The sequence below is a fragment of the Lolium perenne genome, chromosome 2, assembly GCF_019359855.2.
Source record: "Lolium perenne isolate Kyuss_39 chromosome 2, Kyuss_2.0, whole genome shotgun sequence".
In the NCBI taxonomy this organism is placed as follows: Eukaryota; Viridiplantae; Streptophyta; class Magnoliopsida; order Poales; family Poaceae; genus Lolium; species Lolium perenne.
The window spans coordinates 244295673-244315481 of record NC_067245.2 but is presented as its reverse complement, the minus strand read 5'-3'; the positions used below and the strand labels follow the sequence as shown (position 1 = coordinate 244315481).

At 43.6% G+C, this 19809-nt stretch overlaps 1 protein-coding gene across 2 annotated transcripts; it reads right to left on the bottom strand.

The window, feature by feature from the left end:
- Positions 1 to 14523: 14523 nt before the first annotated feature.
- LOC127335460 (protein NUCLEAR FUSION DEFECTIVE 4) lies at positions 14524 to 19130 on the bottom strand. Of its 2 annotated transcripts, none has more exons than XM_051362110.1 (3): positions 18564 to 19130; positions 15830 to 16743; positions 14524 to 15420 (listed from the first exon to the last, which is right to left on the bottom strand). In XM_051362110.1, the coding sequence occupies exons 1-3, from the start codon at positions 18918 to 18920 to the stop codon at positions 14937 to 14939; spliced, it is 1755 nt and encodes a 584-aa protein (XP_051218070.1). In that variant the 5' UTR covers positions 18921 to 19130; the 3' UTR covers positions 14524 to 14936. The 2 variants fall into 2 exon arrangements, with proteins under 2 accessions (XP_051218070.1, XP_051218071.1); XM_051362111.1 differs by lacking the exon at positions 18564 to 19130 and adding an exon at positions 17053 to 17093.
- Between the last annotated feature and the right edge of the window lie 679 nt (positions 19131 to 19809).

Here is a 19809-nt window from a genome sequence, read left to right as displayed (position 1 = left end):
AGAAAAATATATCCTAAGCTACAAGTTAATCTTGAGCTTGAAGATCTTCATCTTGATCAATTTCGTGATCCCTGCATACAAACCACACAAATAGAACATTGTGCCAAGTGGCAATGCCAATTGGCAGGTTAGCAAAAATATTGAATCAGGAGAGGATATGATCAAGACTGCCGATCTGATCCACTCTCACAGCCAAGTGCAGAGCATCAGCAGACACACACACACGGCTTTGCTCACATGGCTGTGTGCATGCAGCACACACACACAGTGAGTCACCAAAGGGAAAGGTGGAGCTGTCGACCAGGGAAACAAAGGCCAACCATATAAAACCCTCTCCAACAGTAAACCTAGCTCAGCCATCGACCAAGCATCTTCACCGGGTAAGTCACCAGAAATCAAAAGCACTAGAACAGAAAGAGCAGCACTGCTGTTCTATCTGTCCAAATTCACCACAGAATCAAACCAAGATCACAAGCACAAGGAGGAGCAGGGCAAGCACCAATTCATTGCTGAAGCAATCCTCTACACCAACACACTATTTCTAGGAGCTGGAGTGAGGTATACATATGATCATGAACAGACCAAATGGTTCTGTTCATATATTGCACAGGCATGATCTCCAGCACACCAAAAGGGTAGATACCCTATGTTTGTGTCATCATATGGCTATCTAGTCATTTGGTTCAAGCAAACATAGAGAACAGCCAGTAGAGATCATCCAGGGAACATTGGTTGTGTCCACACAGGGACACAACCAGAGAAATCCAACATGGATTCAAAACCCTGGCTAGCTACCAGGTTCACTTGACAACCTAGAGCTAGTTAAGCCATCAGACATGATAGACTATCATGTGTCTATCTAGGTTTGTCAACATCAAAAGAATCTGGCAACCAAATATGGTCAGGCCAGTAAGCAACAATCCACCACAGCAAGTCCCTGAGAAGGGGGAGCTACCATGACAGCACCAAGTGGCTGTCAAGGCCACCTCAACCCACAGCCCACACTTCCAGCCAGCACATCATCACCCAAGGGGGGTTCAGCAAGAGCTAGGGTACCCAACAGATGTTGGCATCCCTCTAGCTCAATCAATTTAACTGTAAGATGATCACAACTGCCAGCAGTTCACATCATTTATCCACTTGGTCAAGCAAAACAACACAGATAAATGAATATACAAGAAGTCAATACACCAGAGCTTGGCAAATGATCCAGAGGATCATTGCAAGCATCAGATGATGCTTGAGCCAGCAACAGCACACACAGGCTAAGCCTGTATGTAGCACAAACAGCACTGGATGAGCACCAGAGTGAACCACAGTGAGGCACAGACAACATAGAGCACTTTCTACAAGCAACTGGTGATCATATGACCACCAGAAGCATGCAAGAGCATGCTACAGTATGCTAAACATCAATTATAGCACCAACACATGTCAGACAAGTGAATTAGCCACAGAACAGGAACAATGGCAAAGCAGATAATCATAAATATGACATAAAATTATATGCAGAAGCACACCATCAAGGGATGGTGTTGTTTAGCCCACAGGCATGCTCAAGGGAGCATGTCTATGTATTGTAGCACACTGAATAGCACCAAAAGGCACTGGCTCTTGCAAACTTGCAAGGATTGCATACTGCAATCAAGTCAGGGCAATACATATGAATACACTTGAGTAATTGGCAAGAATAGCATCAAGAACAGAGGCACAGAGAAGCACAAGCACAAGCACAAGTGTGGATACAGCAGCAGTAGCTAGCATCCAGGATAGCAGCGAGAAGCCTAGCAGCATGCGCACAGCAACAGCAAGCATCGCAACAGCAAGCACGACAACGGCAGCCTAGTAGAGCAATAGCAGCAGCACGAGATGGTCTCTCCATGAAGGGGAGTAGCCGCATCTCAAGCTAGGAGGAGAAGAAATAGAACACAAAGGAGAAGAAGGAGTGGCGCACTTACCGTGGTCGAGCAGATAGGCACGACCATGGCGGCCACGGCGGCACATGCCAGAGCGCGGCGGCGCCAAGCCAAGCCAGGCCATGGCGGCACCACGGCACCACCCGCACCACGGCGGCGAAGCCAGGGCGGAGTCCAAGCACCAGGAGCGCCAGGAACGGCGGGATCGAGCGGATCCCGTAACCCTAGCACCAGAAGGGGTCGAGGCCAAGAGCAGCAGGTCGCCCGCGTCAGATCGACGCGGATAGGATTGACCGCCGTCGTGGGGCGCGTCGATTGCGCACCATGGCGGGGGCCAGGTCCGGCGAATCTCGCCGGAATCGAGCGGCGACGGTGGAGGCGACGCGAGTCGCCAGAGCGTGCTAGGGTTAGGGTTCGGTCGCGCGTGAGAGGGAGAGAGAGAAGTGAGGCTGGTCGAGCCGGACCAGGCCGGTCGGTTCGACCTAACCCACTGGGTTGCACCGATAGGTGGGCCCAGGGGCATTTTTGCCATTTCACAATTCAATTAAATTACATAAACTTTGGTAAATCACAATAAATATTTAAATAACTCTAAAAAATTAATAATTAAAAATATGAAAATTGATCAGCATAAAATTCTCTACCTGAATAAAATATCAAAGGGAATTTTTGAAGACAACTAAGAATAAGTCTTAATTTGATGATTTAAATAATCATTTAAATCACTCATATTATTTTCAATAATGAAAATTAGTTCAATAATGCCTTTGGACTATAAAAACACCTTGACAACATTTCAAGGTTGTATTTTACCCTAAACAGAGTATCCCTAAATTGTTCTTAGTATTAACCTTCCACATAAAATAATAATAAAACACCAGAAAGGGGGGGGGGACAACCCTAAAAGCTGAATCATGCATAATTGCTTCTTTAACCATTGCCCTTATCGGACAATGATGCTATTTTTCAGCAACAGAGGACAAGGGTCAGTCCACACCATCCAACTGCAACACTTTGCAGTGTTCAGGCAAGTTCATCACTTGCTCATGTCATTTGAGTATTTCTATCAAATTACTTGCAAAGTACTACGGTTATCACTATTGCATAAAAACCAAAACCACTATTTTCATAACTATGAATATGACTAAGTGGTGGGCAATGGAACCATGGATTGTGTTGATATGGTGGAGGTTCCATTGCAAGGGTTTATATCCATCTAGGATTTAACAACAAATGTCGCCAGTGATTCTTGTGTCGTAATAACCGTGTTAACCATAAGATCTGAAATGGGACGGACTAGTCAATCGTATTTCCACCTCTTGTACATCAACGGATGCGCTTACCGTAGCAGTTGTATCTTGCGGAGCAACTTGTGGGTGGGGAACCCATTCTAAGTCCCCACGGTTATGCTGTGCATACCGTAGCGGTTGCGGCTTGCGGAACAACTTGAGGGTGGGGATCCCACTCTAATTCCCCACGGTAATGTGGTTTATGATGGGTTGCAGCTACCGGCGAAGGAGTTTGGTTCGATCCCAGACTGTTGTCGTGGTCGGGGTCTGTCCTTAAATGGTGTAAGTGGACCGACGAGGACCCAGGGTCGGGGTTTGCAACAACGGGTGGGTGTGCGAGGTAGCGGAGGAATATGATTGGCTATGACCTTATACCGGGCCTCACACCGAAGGAAGTGTGAACGGGAAAGCTACCCGGTTGGCACCAAGGTTAAGATCTCTTATGGGTAAAGCAACACACCTCTGCAGAGTGTAAAGAAGTGTGACCTGTCACTCCCTGTTCCGGGATGAGGAACTGCGGACGCAGCCGGAAAGGAGCTCCATGAAGTTCTAGTAAACCGGTGAAGGTTGACGGACATAGCTCTTTGGAATAAAAGCAATCTTTTGAAGAAATGTTTATCAAAACTTGCATTGGTATTAGACTTTCTGGTCTAATATCGTAGCTAATGCATTAAACACCTCTTATCTATAATGAACTTGTTGAGTACGCCCGTACTCATACTACTCTTAAATCCCATGCTTAGATTGTCTGAATCGTCTAGAGGAGGACTACGACAACGATGAAGGGGCCGAGATCATCGGCTATGAAGAACCAGACCTCTCTGGAGGTATAGAAGGCGTAGACTACCTCATCGTCTACGGATCCGGGGAGGCTTCCGGAGGACATCAAGCCTAGAGACAGCCAGTAGTAGTAGTAACCGAGCAGCCCGAACTCTTAGTATTTAGCTGCTCGAGGAAATAAATGTATAACCTAATGAGACGCTTATATTGTAAGTTAAGTTGGGTTCGTCTCGAACCCAGGAGTATTCCTCTTAGGACCCAAGAGGAGCTCCGAGACGACATGTGTATGATATTTGTAATAATAAATGAATGAGTTATGGACCTGCTATGTTCTGTTGTACTACTCTGAGGGATGTAATATTTGCGGAATGGTACTTCGTGAATGTTATATCAACGACTGGCATACTACAACATGCAGTGGTATGCAGGGTCACCACAAAGTTCAACCTTTATTTGTTCTTCAGGTTCTATAGGTTTATTTTCACTTTTATGAACCGCACTATTTATAACAGAGTACTCCTTCATTTTAGCAGGGAAAGGAGTTTTTTCAATATAGGCTTCAGGAATAACATGATCAACAGTTTCAACTACAACACATTTATTTATAGATGAATCAATTTTATCTTTATACGGTTCATGATACTTATCAAAATTCTTCTTAGGCAATTCATAATGAGAGGCAAAAGCTTTATAAAGATTTGCAGCAACTTGAGAATCAAGACCATAAGTAGCACTCATATTACGAAATTTATCAGTATCCATAAAAGCTTCAATGCATTTATAATCATAATTTATACCTGATTCTCTATCCTTGTCGTTCTCCCATCCTTCAGTATTCTCCTGGATCCGATTAAGAAGGTCCCTTTTAAACTCTTCTTTGTTGCGTGTAAATGATCCAGAACAAGAAGTATCCAGCAAGGTATTGTCTTGAAAAGAAAGTCTTGCATAGAAATTATCAATAATAACATTACCAGGAAGCTCATGAATGGGGCATTTGAGCATTAAAGACTTCAATCTCCCCAACGCTTGGGCAATACTCTCTCCATCATGAGGCCAAAAATTATATATGCGGTTCCGATCTTTGTGAATTTCACTTGGAGGATAGAACTTAGAATAAAACCGGGGCTCAATATCATTCCATTCAAGAGAATCCCCATCATCCAGTAATTTATACCAATGCGCCGCTTTACCAGACAACGATATAGAGAATAGTTTCTTCCTCACTTCATCCATAGAAATACCTGCACATTTGAATAAACCGCATAATTCATGTAAGAACAGTAAATGATCTCCAGGATGGACAGTTCCATCCCCTGTATAACGGTTATCCACAACACGTTCAATAATTTTCATAGGTATTTTGTATGGAACCTCTTCCTCGCCTGGCGCCTCATCCACTACCTTTGCAGTAGTAGTAGATTTCCCAAATAAAAATTCAAGAGAAGATCTCTCCGTAATGAATTATAGCAGCAGGCAGGAATAAAATCAGCACAAACAGTAAAAGTTTCCCTTACCAATTCCACTTACCAATAGCGCTTCACTCCCCGGCAACGGTGCCAGAAAATAGTCTTGATGACCCACAAGTATAGGGGGTGTATCGTAGTATTTTCGATAAGTAAGAATGTCGATCCCAACGAGGAGCAGAAGGTGTTGACAAGCAGTTTCGATGAAGGATTCACTGTAAATGCTCATAGACAAGTATTCAGGGGGTTTTGATGTAGCAGTTGAATAAAGTACGAGTAAGTAAAGTGCGAGAGTAACAACTGCAGCGAGTGGCCCAATCCTTTTTAGCACAAAGGACAAGCCGGTTTGTTTACTTATAATGACCAAACATTCTTGAGGACACACGGGAATTTAGTCTAGTGCTTTCGCTTCATATAGCTAATTAATCTTCATTGTTTTGATAAGTGTTATGTGGGTGAACCTATGCTAATGCACCGCCCTTCCTAGGACTAATACATACTTGTGATTATACCCCTTGCAAGCATCCGCAACTACAAGAAAGTAATTAAGATAAATCTAACCACAGCCTTAAACTCTGAGATCCTGCTATCCCTCATGCATCGATATACCAACGGGAGTTTAGGTTCTGTCACTCCGGCAACCCCGCAATTGGCAAATGAGTACAAGATGTATTCCCCTAGGCCCATAAAGGTGAAGTATCATGTAGTCGACGTTCACATGACACCACAAGAAGAATAACACCACAACTTAAATATCATAACATTGAATATTACTCAACCATAATTCACTACTAACATTTAGACTTCACCCATGTCCTCAAGAACTAAACGAACTACTCACGAGACATCATATGGAACATGATCAGAGGTGATATGATGGTGAATAACAATCTGAACATAAACCTTGGTTCAATGGTTTCACTCAGTAGCATCAATAACAAGTAGAAATCAATACCGGGAGAGTTTCCCCTATCAAACAATCAAGATCCAACCCAAATTGTTACAGCGGTGACGATGTGCAGCGGTGGAGACGGCGGTGATGATGATGGAGATGATGACGATGGTGATGGAGATGATGTCCAGCTCAATGACGGTGACGATGGCGTCGATTTCCCCCTCCGGGAGGGAATTTCCCCAGCAGATTTCAGCCTGCCGGAGAGCTCTTTTCTCTCTGGTGCTTTCCGCCCCGCAGAGGCGGCTGTGACTCTTCGCGACTATATATCCTCTCGAGCTTAGGTTTTCGGGACGAAGATGTACGCGAAGGAGAGGAGGCCAGAGGGGGTTGTGGGCCCCCTCCCCACAAGGCGGCGCGGCCAGGGCAGGGGCCGCGCCGGCCTATGAGGTGGGCCCATGGCGGCCCTCCTCGGCTCCCCCTTCTGGCACCCTTCGTCTTCTGGAAAAATAGGATTTTCCGTATAATCTCTGTCAATTGTTGATCTTCCGAAATATTGCCTTCTGACGACGCTTTTTCCAGCAGAATCCTAACTCCGGTGTGCGATCCTCGAATAATCATGAAATATGCAAAATAGATGAAATAACATAAGTATTATCTCCAAATATGAAATATATCAATGAATAACAGCAAATTATGATATAAAATAGTGATGCAAAATGGACGTATCATTGATCTCCACTTAGGCCAAAAGCCTAAGCTTGGGGGGAGGTATACCGACATCACTCATTCTTTGCATATTATGATTGCTGGATACTTGTATATACTTGTTTAGCATCTTTAAGTGGTTTTCTAATAAGAGGGAGATGATATTTGGAGAAGTGCTGCCTAAAAACAGATTCTGGGTTGTTACCAAAAAAATTCTCAAAAACAGCAGGACGTTATTTTGCGAAGCCAATTTTTGCGCATGTTCCCCAGGTTTTTATCTAACTTTCATTAGTTGAACACTTTTCGAGCTCGGCAGCGGAAGAATTTCTTAAAAATCGATTACTCTTCTAGAATTTCTTTGTTTCTTTCCTAAAACACAAAAAGACCAAAAATATTTCTGTTGTTTCTCGTCACCATTTGTTTATTTTGGTTTCTTGCCTTTATTTTGCTTTATTTTCTATCGTTAGTTTGCTATAAGAAAATCCAAAAAGATTTTTCTTTGTTTGCTTGCTTCCTTTTGTTCTTGTTTCCAATTCGAAAACACCAAAAATATTTGATGTTCTTCTTTGGTTTTGTAAAGTTCATTATGAGTTCAATGGTCTTCGGTGGCTGGAGTGTGGTTTTCATTTCATATTATTCAAGCTACACAAGTGAAAGGCAATAATGACGATCTATGACAATTCGACTGTGGTGAGAGGCTGGTATGAACTCTATTTGTTTTCATTTTTGTACATATACTCATCCATGTGAGCATGCTTAGTTGGTTCATGTGAGTTATATGTCATTTAAGAAAGTCTAGTAGTTCATGATCCCTCATGTTTTAGCTCCAACTTATTAATATGAGTAGCATGTCATGGATGTTTGCTTGCATTGTTCTATTCATAAATAGGTATGACATTGTGGCATCCTCCTCTGAATAATTCATTTAAATTGACTTGGCAAATGCTCACGCATGCATATGACTGAACAAAAGTCAATTAAGCCTCGATGATTTACTTTGCTTCAGAGTTCTTGTATCACTTTTATGCCTCCGTTAATTTATTTTGCTGCAAGCATGATTATGACAGTTACTGCTCTCTTGATTGTCGCTCCCCAGTCTATTGCTAGCCTTCACTTGTACTGAGCGGGAACGCTGCTCGTGCTTCCAAACCCATGAAAACAAAGTTGTTCCAAAGTGTCCACCATAAATACCTATGCATGGCATTTCAAACCATTCCAAGTAAATTCTCATGCGCTACCTTTAAACCTTCAAAATGTTTCTCAATTTGTGTTAATGTTTTATAGCTCATGAGGAAGTATGTGGTGTTTATCTTTCAACCTTGTCATTTACTCTTGACGGACTTTCATAATGGACTAGTGGCACATCCGCTTATCCAATAATTTTGCAAAAAGAGCTGGCAACAGGGTTCCCAGCCCCGATTAATCAAACTTCATTAATAATTCTCTTCACATGTTTTGCTCTGATTCATCAGTAAGCAACTTAATTTTGCAAATAGACACTCCTCCATGGTATGAGATTGATGGAAGGCACCCGAGGATTCGGTTAGCCATGGCTTGTGTAAGCAAAGGTTGGGGGGAGTGTCACCCATAATAAAACTAAAATACGTGTGTAAACAAAAGAGAAGAGGGATGATCTACCTTGCTGGAAGAAATAACGTCCTTCATGGGAGCCGCTCTTGAAAGTCTGGTTGGCGAGGTAGTTGGTGTACCCATTACCATTCGTTGACAACAACAAACACCTCTCAAAATAATTTTACTCCTGTTTTAAAAATGAAAAGCTCTAGCGCATGTTAATCCCTGCTTCCCTCTGCGAAGGGTCAATCTTTTACTTTTATGTTGTGTCTCCATCCTTTCTTTGAGAACTTTCTTGAGAGCACAACTGTCATTCTTAGTATAATATGCTTGTCTCAAAATATGATTGATTGTGGTATAACTTTGATGCTTTTATCTTTGATAATCTCTATTTCTAGTCTTTCTACGAACTTCAGAGGTGCCTGAGCATTTATGTTTTGCTGATCAAATACGGGCAAGCGAGATACCACTTTATCATACTCTTTTATGAACATTGCAATCCTGCTGATAGACATGATTCATGATGCTTATTATTAATTTGTTGGTACCTTTCCATGATTAACATAGCTATTGGATGATCTTATTTGCATGTATCTTATTATGAATTGCCTAAGCACTTTTGCATGTCATGAGAATATTTACATCATATGAGCGAATGTGTTCGTGAAAGTTTTTTTATCGCACTCAGTTGTTAACTGAATTGCTTGAGGACAAGCAATAAGCTAAGCTTGGGGGGAGTTGATACGTCCAAAACGTATCTACTTTCTCGAACACTTTTGCTATTGTTTTGCCTCTAATTTGTGTATTTTGGATACAACTAACACGGACTAACGCTGTTTTCAGCAGAATTGCTCTGGTGTCTCATTTTTGTGCAGAAATTCAACTTTCGGGAAAATCCTCGGAATTTATATCAAAGGGCCTATTTTACCAGAAGAATCACGGAGCCAGAAGGGCAGCAGAGTAACAAAGACAACAGAGTGTTAATGCTTTGCTCCGGTACTATATTAAAAGGAGTACCTTAATATCCAGTAGATTCCCTAGAGGCCCGGCTGCCACCGGCTGGTAGGACAAAAGATGTTGTGAAAGTTTCTCATTGCGAGCACGTACGACTATATACGGAACACATGCCTATGGATTGCTTTGTACTTGGACACCATTTTATTATTATCTGCAAATGCCCTGCTTTGATTGTTACATGAGTTTCTCTCATCCATGCAACGCCCGTCATCCATCCCTGTGCCTACAGTATTTTAATCCTGCTGTTTACTAAAATCACTACTGTTGTCTTTGTTACTCTGCTGCTGTTATTTCACTCACTCTTGCTATAAACTGTTACTACTGATAAACTCTTGCGAGCAAGTATGTTTCCAGGTGCAGCTGAATAGACAACTCCGCTGTTAAGGCTTTCAAGTATTCTTTGTCTCCCCTTGTGTCTAATCAATAAATTGGGTTTTACTTCCCGTGAAGACTGTTGCGATCCCCTATACTTGTGGGTCATCAGTTACCCAACCGAAAGCCCCTCTTGATAGTGCGGCTATCTATCCTATAATCCGGTCTCCCAACAACCACCTTGAGACCGGTAAAAGGAAAACCTAGCAAGGCCATACCTTTGCCTTGCGCATCCCGCTTGATCTTGATAATAACTCTTCAAGCTTCACTCAAGCCGGAATGCCTCACTTGACCAATGTTGCTTCGTGAAGACTCACAAATGCTCCCCCATACACTAGCAATGTATGGGGGAGCATTTGTGAGTCTTCGCGAAGCGACGATGATCAAGTGAGGCATTCCGGCTTGAGTGGAGCGTGAAGAGCTATCATCAGGATCAAGCGGGATGCGCAAGGCAAAGGTATGGCCTTGCTAGGTTTTCCTTTTACCGGTCTCAAGGTGGTTGTTGGGAGACCGGATTATAGGATAGATAGCCGCACTATCAAGAGGGGCTTTCGGTTGGGTAACTTGATCACATCGTCTTAGGGAGCTCAATCCTTTGCATACTTTGCATATCCTTATTGCTTCTTGGTGTTTCTCTGTGTGAGGTTCTTGAGCTTGTTGCTAGCTTTACAACAAGCCCAAGTTCATCGAAAACGGAATCCGTATGCATCTTCTATTGCGTTTTCGAGTTTGGACGTCTTCACCGTTTCTTGACGGTGGGAGACTCCCTCTCTAAAATCATCTAAAATGTTCTGTGGGGAGTATCCATATTTGTTGGGGTTCTATTCGTCGTTATCTTTCCAACAAAATTGGTTTCATGTCAATCGGGGTTCGGACACAAAAGTTATCACAGTTTTTGTATAACATGTTTTCCTGCTCACCCGGTCAGGGACCCGGTCGGACCGGCCCATGCGCCGGCCAGTTCCGGTCTGCCGCCCGGTCAGCCGGCCTCCCAACCGGCTGGCCCGGTGTGCCGACCGGTCAACCGGGCGCCAACCGGGCGCCATCCGGGCGCCAACCGGCTAACCTCCTGGACGACACAAAGTTACCCCGGTCGGGGTCCGGCCTACCGACCGGTTTGGACGGCTGGTCCGGTCTGTGGCCCGGTCTGACCGGGCCCTGGACCGGACGGCCCGGCCCCAGGCCCGGTTGACCGGCCTCCTCGACGGTTGACTCAGCCCAACTTTTCCCCAACGGTTATATTTGCTCTTGGGCTATAAATAGCCCTTCTTTCACCTTGCGCTGAGTTAGTTCTTCCCCTTTCTTCACCTCCATTGTTGCTCTTGGAAGAACTTGCTTCTCTCTCTTGTCTCCCCCCATGATTCTTTCTCATTCTTGAGGGATCTAAGAGAGGAGATCTAGATCTACACTTCCAGCAATCCATTTCTCCTCTAAGTGAGGGGAACTCTTGGGATCTAGATCTTGGAGTCTTTTGTTGACTTTCCCCATTGTTCTTCCTCTCCAATCTCATCTTAGCAATTGTTGCTTGGGTGGGATTTGAGAGTGAATGACTTGAACACCTCTAGTGTTCTTGCTTTGCATCATTGCATAGTGTTGAGCTCTCCACCACGATTAGTTCAAGTGAGAGACCGTGAGCTTGTTACTCTTGGAGGGAGACCTCCTAGTTGGCTTGGTGGTTGGTACTCCGGTGATCTCTTCAAGAAGATTGTGAAGAGGCCTGGACTTCTCCTTCGTGGAGCTTGTGAAGTGGTTGTGGAGCTTGCCATCTCCGGAGCGGAGGAAAAGCTAACCATAAGGAAAGGGCCATTATCCTTCGTGGGTGTGGTTCGGAGAATAGGGTGAGCCTTCGTGGCGCGGGGAATCCTTCGTGGGACCTCCACTCCTCCAAACGTGACGTACCTTCTTGCAAAGGAAGGGAACACGGGAATACATCCTCGTCTCCGCGTGCCTCGGTTATTTCTATACCCGAGCTCTCTTTCCTTGTGATAGCCATCGTGCTTGAAGTACATATATCTTGCTATTACTTGTGCTACATATATCTTGTGCCTATCTTGCTTAGCTCTAGTTGCTATTGTTACACTTAGTTGAGCTTAGCATATTTAGGGTTTGTGCTTGTAAACTAAACGATAGTTTAATTCCGCATTATTACAACACAAATCCGTAAGAGTTTTTAATTGCCTATTCACCCCCTTCTAGGCGACATCTCGATCTTTCATCTTCAAAACCATTCATAGCATGGTCATCAAATGCAAAAGTGTAAAATTTTCCATTTTTAGTCAAGTGGTGTGTTCTAGCAAATGCGCCACAAAATTATAATGGTACCTGACAAAGACATAATTGGGTGGTGTGTTTCAGCAAACACTGAAAAATAGCGGTGTCATGTAGCAAATTTTCCCATCATATCATAATCACTAAAGTTTATGGATAAATTTTACAAGAATCAAGGCATCGGGCACTGGAGAGAGCATGGCCGTCGACTATGTAGAGTCACTAGACACCAGCAAGAGCGTCTCTGACGATAACGACGCCTTCGACATCTCCTTAAAGGTGCGGTCATCGCCAACCTCTGAGATCCAGAGTAGATGTACCACATAATGTCCACCTTTAGAATTCGGTCAATCAATTAAACTATTTCTATATAGGGGCAGCCGGGCCGTATAGCCAATGGCGGATCAACGCCCGACCCGGCTCTTTTGTCCTTTTGTTCGCGTCCTTCGTCATCGAAATAGGACTGACTCGATGAGGAGGATGTTTAGTATAGTTATTGTAGTTTTCTTAGGCCCTATATAAGTATGTAATTAATGTGAAGTTAAGAATATTTTTGTATGAGGAAGGGCAACCATATTTGATTGGATCCTTTGAGCAGATGGCCAAATAATACATGCCTATATGTTTGTTGACGTCATTTTCAAAATCATACCAAGATCATTGTTAACATACTAATAAAAGTGATATGGAAAGTGATAAAGATCACACAGACTGCGTTTCTTAAAATAATTTATCATGGAAGGGGTTATGGTGTTGCACAAAACTCTTAATGATTTACACACTAGCAAAAATGTAGAGTCCTCTTCAAGATTGATTTTGAAAAGGCATTTGATAAAATGAAATGGCCTTTTCTGCTTCAAGTACTTGAAATGAAAGGATTTCCTAGTGCTTTCATTGACTTGGTTATGAAAATTGTTTCAGGAGGTAAAGTTGGGATTAATGTAAATGGTGATATTATACCATATTAATACTCATTAGGGCCTTATTCAGGCAGAAAATTGGGGATTCTCACTCTGGCAGGGCCTTGTGGAAGTAAACTATCTATTCTTATCATGTTGCAATTTTAAAGTGGGAAATGGTGCTAAAACAAGATTCTAGGAGGACACTTGGATCAGAGATGCAACTTTGGCATCTCAATTCCTTAGGTTGTACGCTATATCGAATAATCACAACATCACTTCAGAAAGCCTTTCCTCCAACACTTAATTCTGTAAGTTTTAGAAGAAATCTTGTGGGCGAGAGACTAGCTGAATGGCACAAGCTGGTAGAGCAATGTAGGGAGGTGACGTTGAATAATGAGGAAGACATGATGGTTTGGCTCTTAATATCCTCTAAACTATTTTCGGTTAAATCCTTTTACCTTGCTATGCAGGATTATGGATCTGTCCTATATAATTTGATGTGGAAAGTTAAAATTCCTTTGAGAGTGAAAAAAAAATTGTGGCTTGTTTCGAAAATAAAATATTCTGACGAAAAATGTTTTTTTTTTCTAAAAAGAGGAGGAAAATGCACTAAGAATTGTTTGTTTTGTGGATAGGAAGAAAATATGAACCATGCCTTCTTTTCTTGTCCATTCGCTCGATACACTTGGAATATTGTGAGTTGTGTAACTGGATTTAAGTGCGAGTTTGACAATGTTGAAAACTGCTTTAATGTTTGGCTAACAGGTTTTGGGAAAAAGGAAAAAGAATACGATTTTGGTGTGAGTTGCTGAAGTTTTGCGGGTGATTTGGAAAACAAGGAATCTAGCGTGCTTTGAACACAGATGGCCCGCTGAGCCAATCGTTAGGATTAACTGGTGGGCAAACAAACTTGCAGATAACAGAGGGGAAAAAAACTTGAGCTACAGTTAGGTGCAAAGATGCTGGAACGGGCCATGGGTGAGATATTCCAGGCGAGTCGAGGATGGGCGACGTGGAGACCGAGACTGGGAGGAGGAAGTTGCGCTTGAGGTTTAGGAGCTTCCCGAAGTGGAGACGTTTCTGTTGTTAGTTTGGAAGCTGTGAGTGGTGTCGAAAATTATCTGGAGGATTCAGGCTTTAGAGTTTTATCTCTGTAGTCGTTATTCCTCTCTTTGCTTGGGCTGTACAACTGCACGTGTTGGTGGGCGTGCGTTCTGGTGGTTGCGGTGTTTTGAATGGAACATTGTAGCTTGGTTTCTATAAACGAAAATCTCGGGGAATGATCCCTTTTGCAAAAAAAAAAAAAAAAAAAAAAAAAAAAAAAAAGTCCATCAGCTCACAAGCTACCCGTTCAGAGTTCATAATATATACAAGATACTTAGATAGAGTACATAAACTCATGGTTATTGGTACATCGAACACCAAGGGGATGCAGAAGATAATGCTCATTGCTCAGGATGCTGAAAACCTCCCTGGTTTCCTGATTTTCAACCGAACAAAACCGGCTCATATACTCCACGCTTGCATAAACGACCGGATGCACGCTTTACACAAAACATGAAAAAATGAAATCAAGGGAACTCTCTCATACACTCCAATACAATAGGGATGAATCGAGCAAACCTACCGTGGGAATACATCACTGCAATACGATGCAATGAGGCGGCGGGGCTATAGACAACCAGCTGATGATTTTGCTCTGTTTTTTCTAGCTTTACACACCTCCAAGTTTTGCCTCTTGATGCCATCGTAATCCATCAGTAGAGCTGCTGATGTCGAGGGTGTCTGAATGATCCGCTAGCGTATAGCATCTGATAAACTGGCTTGATCCTCGCAATGAAAAACAGGCAGATCAAGGTTCCACAGCAACACACGATGGCACAGACGTAGAAGGTAAGCCTGAAACAGTCAGGCCCAAAGCAGTTTGAAGGGTCCAGCACACCCGGGTTCTGCCTAGCTGCCTCCTTGTCGTAGATATAACCAGCAAGAAGGGCTGAGAAGAAGAACGCGCCGATCGGGTTCACCATGAGCATGAAGTTGTACATCAGCCCGAAGTCCTTCAGACCGAAAAGCTCCGAGACTGTTGGTATCATGACGGCAAACTGGACCCCGTAACATATCCCCAGGAGTGTAGTTGAAACATATATCAGGCTATGGAGACCAGTTGCGAAAAGGAGGAAGGTTACCACCATAATGATTTGTGTGCACATCATCCAGAAAGGACGAGGAAGCATTCTTGACCTGCAACATATCAAGTGTTACTCAACTATTTTCAGAAGTAGTAACTCAAACTATTTCATGATGTTTGAACAGAAAAAGAATTCTATAAACTGTTGATAAATGAATGTTCAAACAGAAGCAAAATGTAAATATGAAGAGATAGAAGAAACCAGTATGTTTGAATGGCTATCCATAGTGTGCAGAAGCGCACGAACATTAGTGATTTAACATGGAGTAATATCAGCAACTGAGTACGTAATGTTAGCTGTTGTGTAATCCTTGTGATTTTTTCTACACACAGGAGACAAGACCTTACATCCTATATCTATTGGACTGATAACCTAAGTCATCAAGTGTAATACAATCGTTTTGAACCATTCTTAGAAAATGAAGTTGATGCAAAGTTGCAAAGTAGATAACGAGAGCTTACCTTACGAAATATTCAGAGACAGATCCACCAAGGATACGGCCAACAAAGTTGCAGAAGCCGAAGAGGCACAACAAAACGGTTGTGTCATTAGCACCAACAGCAATTCCAATCTGAGCTAGGTTATTCAGAGCAGTGACACCAGTGCCAACGCCACAAAAGTATACAATGAACAGCAGCCAGAAATCTGCCTTGACTAAGGCTTCACCGAATGTGAAATCATCCCCTCTTCTTGGCCCTTTTCTCCTTTTCAAATTAACTGCTCCCTCACCCTCAGCAAGCAGAAGATCCACATCCGTCGCCTCATCAGAATCATTGGTGCCTGTACCAAAAGTATTTGATGTGCCACGCAGAAGTGGTTCTGCACTCTCTTGATCCGCACCAGACAAACTGTCTGTTGAATAAGATGGAACAATGGTGCTGGGCTTTTCATCTTTTGGTTTGCTTGGATAAAGTGTCATTTTTATCGGTATTGCAAGTGGAGAAAGGAGCAGAAGTATCATTATACCAAACAGAAGGTAGGTAATAGTTGCACTTAGTTTCAAAGTATCACCGAGTATTGTCGCTACCATCAGATATGCACCGAGAACGACACTAGAGATTTGTGTGAACACGAAGTGACTGTGCTCTGTTGAATTGTCCTCGTCGAGCGATGGGGTGCAAGGCCTAACAAAATACATCACCAGAACACATGCTATCGGGATCCCCAAAGCAAGCAATAGCAAAAGGTTCGTGGGCGAATTGTTAAGCATTCCGTTAAATGCTTCCGTGTAGACAGCGGCACTAACAGCAACATAACCTTTGATGAGACCAGCAACAGTTCCTCGACTCAGAGGAAAGTTCCTCATATTGGTCACAAGGGCCGCAGTGCCCAACCATGCACTGCTGTTTGTGCCAATACATAGAGCTATCCACAACTGCAATAGCAAAGAAAAATACTCATGGTTCAAAATACTGCTGAAATTTTAGGTACATGATATATAAAAATCATACATGATGTATGCAAAATTTCAGGTGGGGATTCTCCATTAAAAAAATAATCTACTGATTATCCATCAACCTACAAATTTAGGTCTCAGAAGGAAACTTATATCAAGAGAAAATTTGAGGCTTCAAGATTTCTTTTTATAATTTTGCTTAACATTTTTTTGTCAAATGTTTTTTTTGTATAAACCTGACATGGATTGAGTATTGTATCAATACAAAATAAGATATAAGCACCTTACTTGTGCTTCTTCGGCAGCCAACCGCATTTTCACCGAAGGAACTATACGCGGTTTATGAATTTCATCATGAACAAAGTAAATCAACAGTCACATTAGGAAGAAATAAATATACATTAGCGATGGTGAATTGACATTGATAATGAGGCAGCAAGAAGTGGCAGCGGTCTTGAGGTCCACGACTATTAGGGTTCACTGGAGGTCGGTGGTGGCTTTGGTACCACGCAAAAGAATTTTTTGGAGTTGGAAACAATCGTGTGTAACTCGTCAGAACTCCAACATCCTAGTTTTCTAGCACTCAGATGACAACTGGATTCTGATACACAGTGTCGTTACAATACGACTCCAACTCCAATCGGTAACTCGATCCTACCACCATTGATGACCAATGCATTTGACAATCCTAACCATAGCAGTTCAATTGTGTCACGATGCATCGATCAGGTTTGAGGTGTCACCCGCAGGTGCGTAAGTGTCACCCACCAGCTCACCACAGCTAGTAAAATGCATGGAAAATCTGGCTTCTTGTTCTCCATGATGAAGTAAATCAGCCATGGGGGGATGCTTTATCAATAAGCCAATAGTGCGCACACAGAAACAACCATAAATAGAATATGAGAAATAAGCACTCACTTTAAGCAAAGTGTGAAGTTTCTGTGTTGATATAGTCTATACTATCAAAATTTGTTTAGTGTGGTCTTGTAAAGAATAAAGATGCACATTATGTCGCTTTCTTTCTTGTTTGACAAATTATATAGGTGACTAGCAATAGCCATCGTTGTCCCCCTGTTACTGTTGCTTACACTTTTACTAGCCCAGTGATCTGCGTAAACACAAACATCCTGGTAACCTTACAGTACTAAAGTTACTTGATCATGGAAAACCAGAACAAGTCAATTTCACCTTTTCGTACAAAAATAGAAGTCATTTTCACCAGAATTTACTACGACTTGTGTTGAACAAGATCTCTCAACCATCCAATCGCAGTGAACCATATTTTTGTCAATCAAACAGTAGAATCAGGTAGGAAGATCTGCTTCCGTGGAGGTTATGGCCTACGGGTGTGGGAATACAGCAGTGCGAGTTGGCTGATTGAACAATATATTTTTAAAAAAAAACATGTTTATCTCGCGGTCCAACACCGAAGTTCATTCTGCCCCACTTGCAGAAAATGATTCATCTCACAATCAAGGTGATCTGCCTAGAGAGTGGACCAACCAAATCAGGACAGGTTCAGCAAAATGTCCTGATTAAAAAAAATGGCAATCATACAACAGAGCACCTAAAAAGACAATCATGCAGAAGAATGAAGCAGCTGCGGAACCAGGATAATTGCGCACGTACTTCAGTTTAGGCCCCAATCAATTCGATCATCTAACCGTGCACCAGCGTTAAAGTCAACGGAAACATGGCAACGAGATAATTACAGCACAGATGGGTGGATGCAGAATTGCAGACCGAGAACCAGGGAGGGGGGGAATGAAAGGGGGGGAAGGGGAGGTGAGCGTGCGTACCACCCAGTAGGGCATGGCGACGGTCTTTGTGACGGCGAGCCAGACGGTGCCGAAGCCGAAGAAGGCGCAGGCGGATCCGATGAGGAGGATGAGCCACGGCGGGAGGCGGTTGGCGAGCACGCCCGGGACGAGCCCCACGTTCTCGCCGACGTCGTTGGCGACGCCGAGCATGGTGAGCGACTTCTGGTTGTAGCCGAGCGCCTCCTTGATGGCGTGGGAGTAGAGCGGGAAGACGTAGGCGCTGCCGGCCGCCACCTGCACCCACACCGCCGCCGCCAGCCCCACCCACGGCGGCCGGCTCCCCGCCTTCACCTTCCCCAGCCCCCCGCCTCCGCCACCGCCGCCGCCGCCCGGCATCTTGCTCGATCCCCTTCGCGGTGCGAGCGGAGGAGCCTGCTTGCTGCTAGGAAGCTCAGTAGCTAGCTAGTAGCGTAGCAGTGCGAGTCGTAGCTAGCTATCAACGGTGGGTGTGGCCGTGTGATGATGTGCGTGGTCGGGGGCTCGGGGTATCGTTGTGATGTGTGTGGGGGAGAGGCCCTGCTACTTTTGGCTGAGGTAGAGGAGGAAGCTCAGGGCCTGTTTGGTGTGGCTTTTTTTGGCTTTTGGCTTTGGCAAAAGCCACCAAAAGCACCTAAATAGGTGCTTTTTTTGGCTTTTGGATTTTGGAAGCCAAAAACAAAGATCCTATTCTTTTGGCTTCCAAAATCCAAAAGCCAAAAAAAGCACCTATTTAGGTGCTTTTGGTGGCTTTTGCCAAAGCCAAAAGCCAAAAAAAGCCACACCAAACAGGCCCAGCTCAGTTGGCACTACTAGCATTAGTTAAATAGTGTTGTCCTGCTCGCTTTGTCATTGTCACCTCGCCTCGCTCCCTGGAACCAGGGATGGGATGTCCAAGCGCCAGTGCTCCACTCGATTATTTTGCGATGGAGCCGACAACTTCTTTCTCTTACCGTGGGACCTTTTTTTCCGGCGGAAAAAGTAATTTACCGTCTAACTAACGGCATTGACATCACATATATTATACTAAGGTGGTTACGGGTCGTGAGGCATGTTTCCTTGCACATGCTTCGGAGCAATACATATATTTATGTCACATTTTTTTTGAAGGCCATCTGATTTTAAACCTCAAGGCCCCTCCTCCCTCTTGTTGTCATCCCACCACATCGCTGCCTAAAATTTAGGCGGTGGATGTCGGTGACGGATGTCCTTTTATGCCGGTTGTCCCTGCACCGCAATGACGATGGAT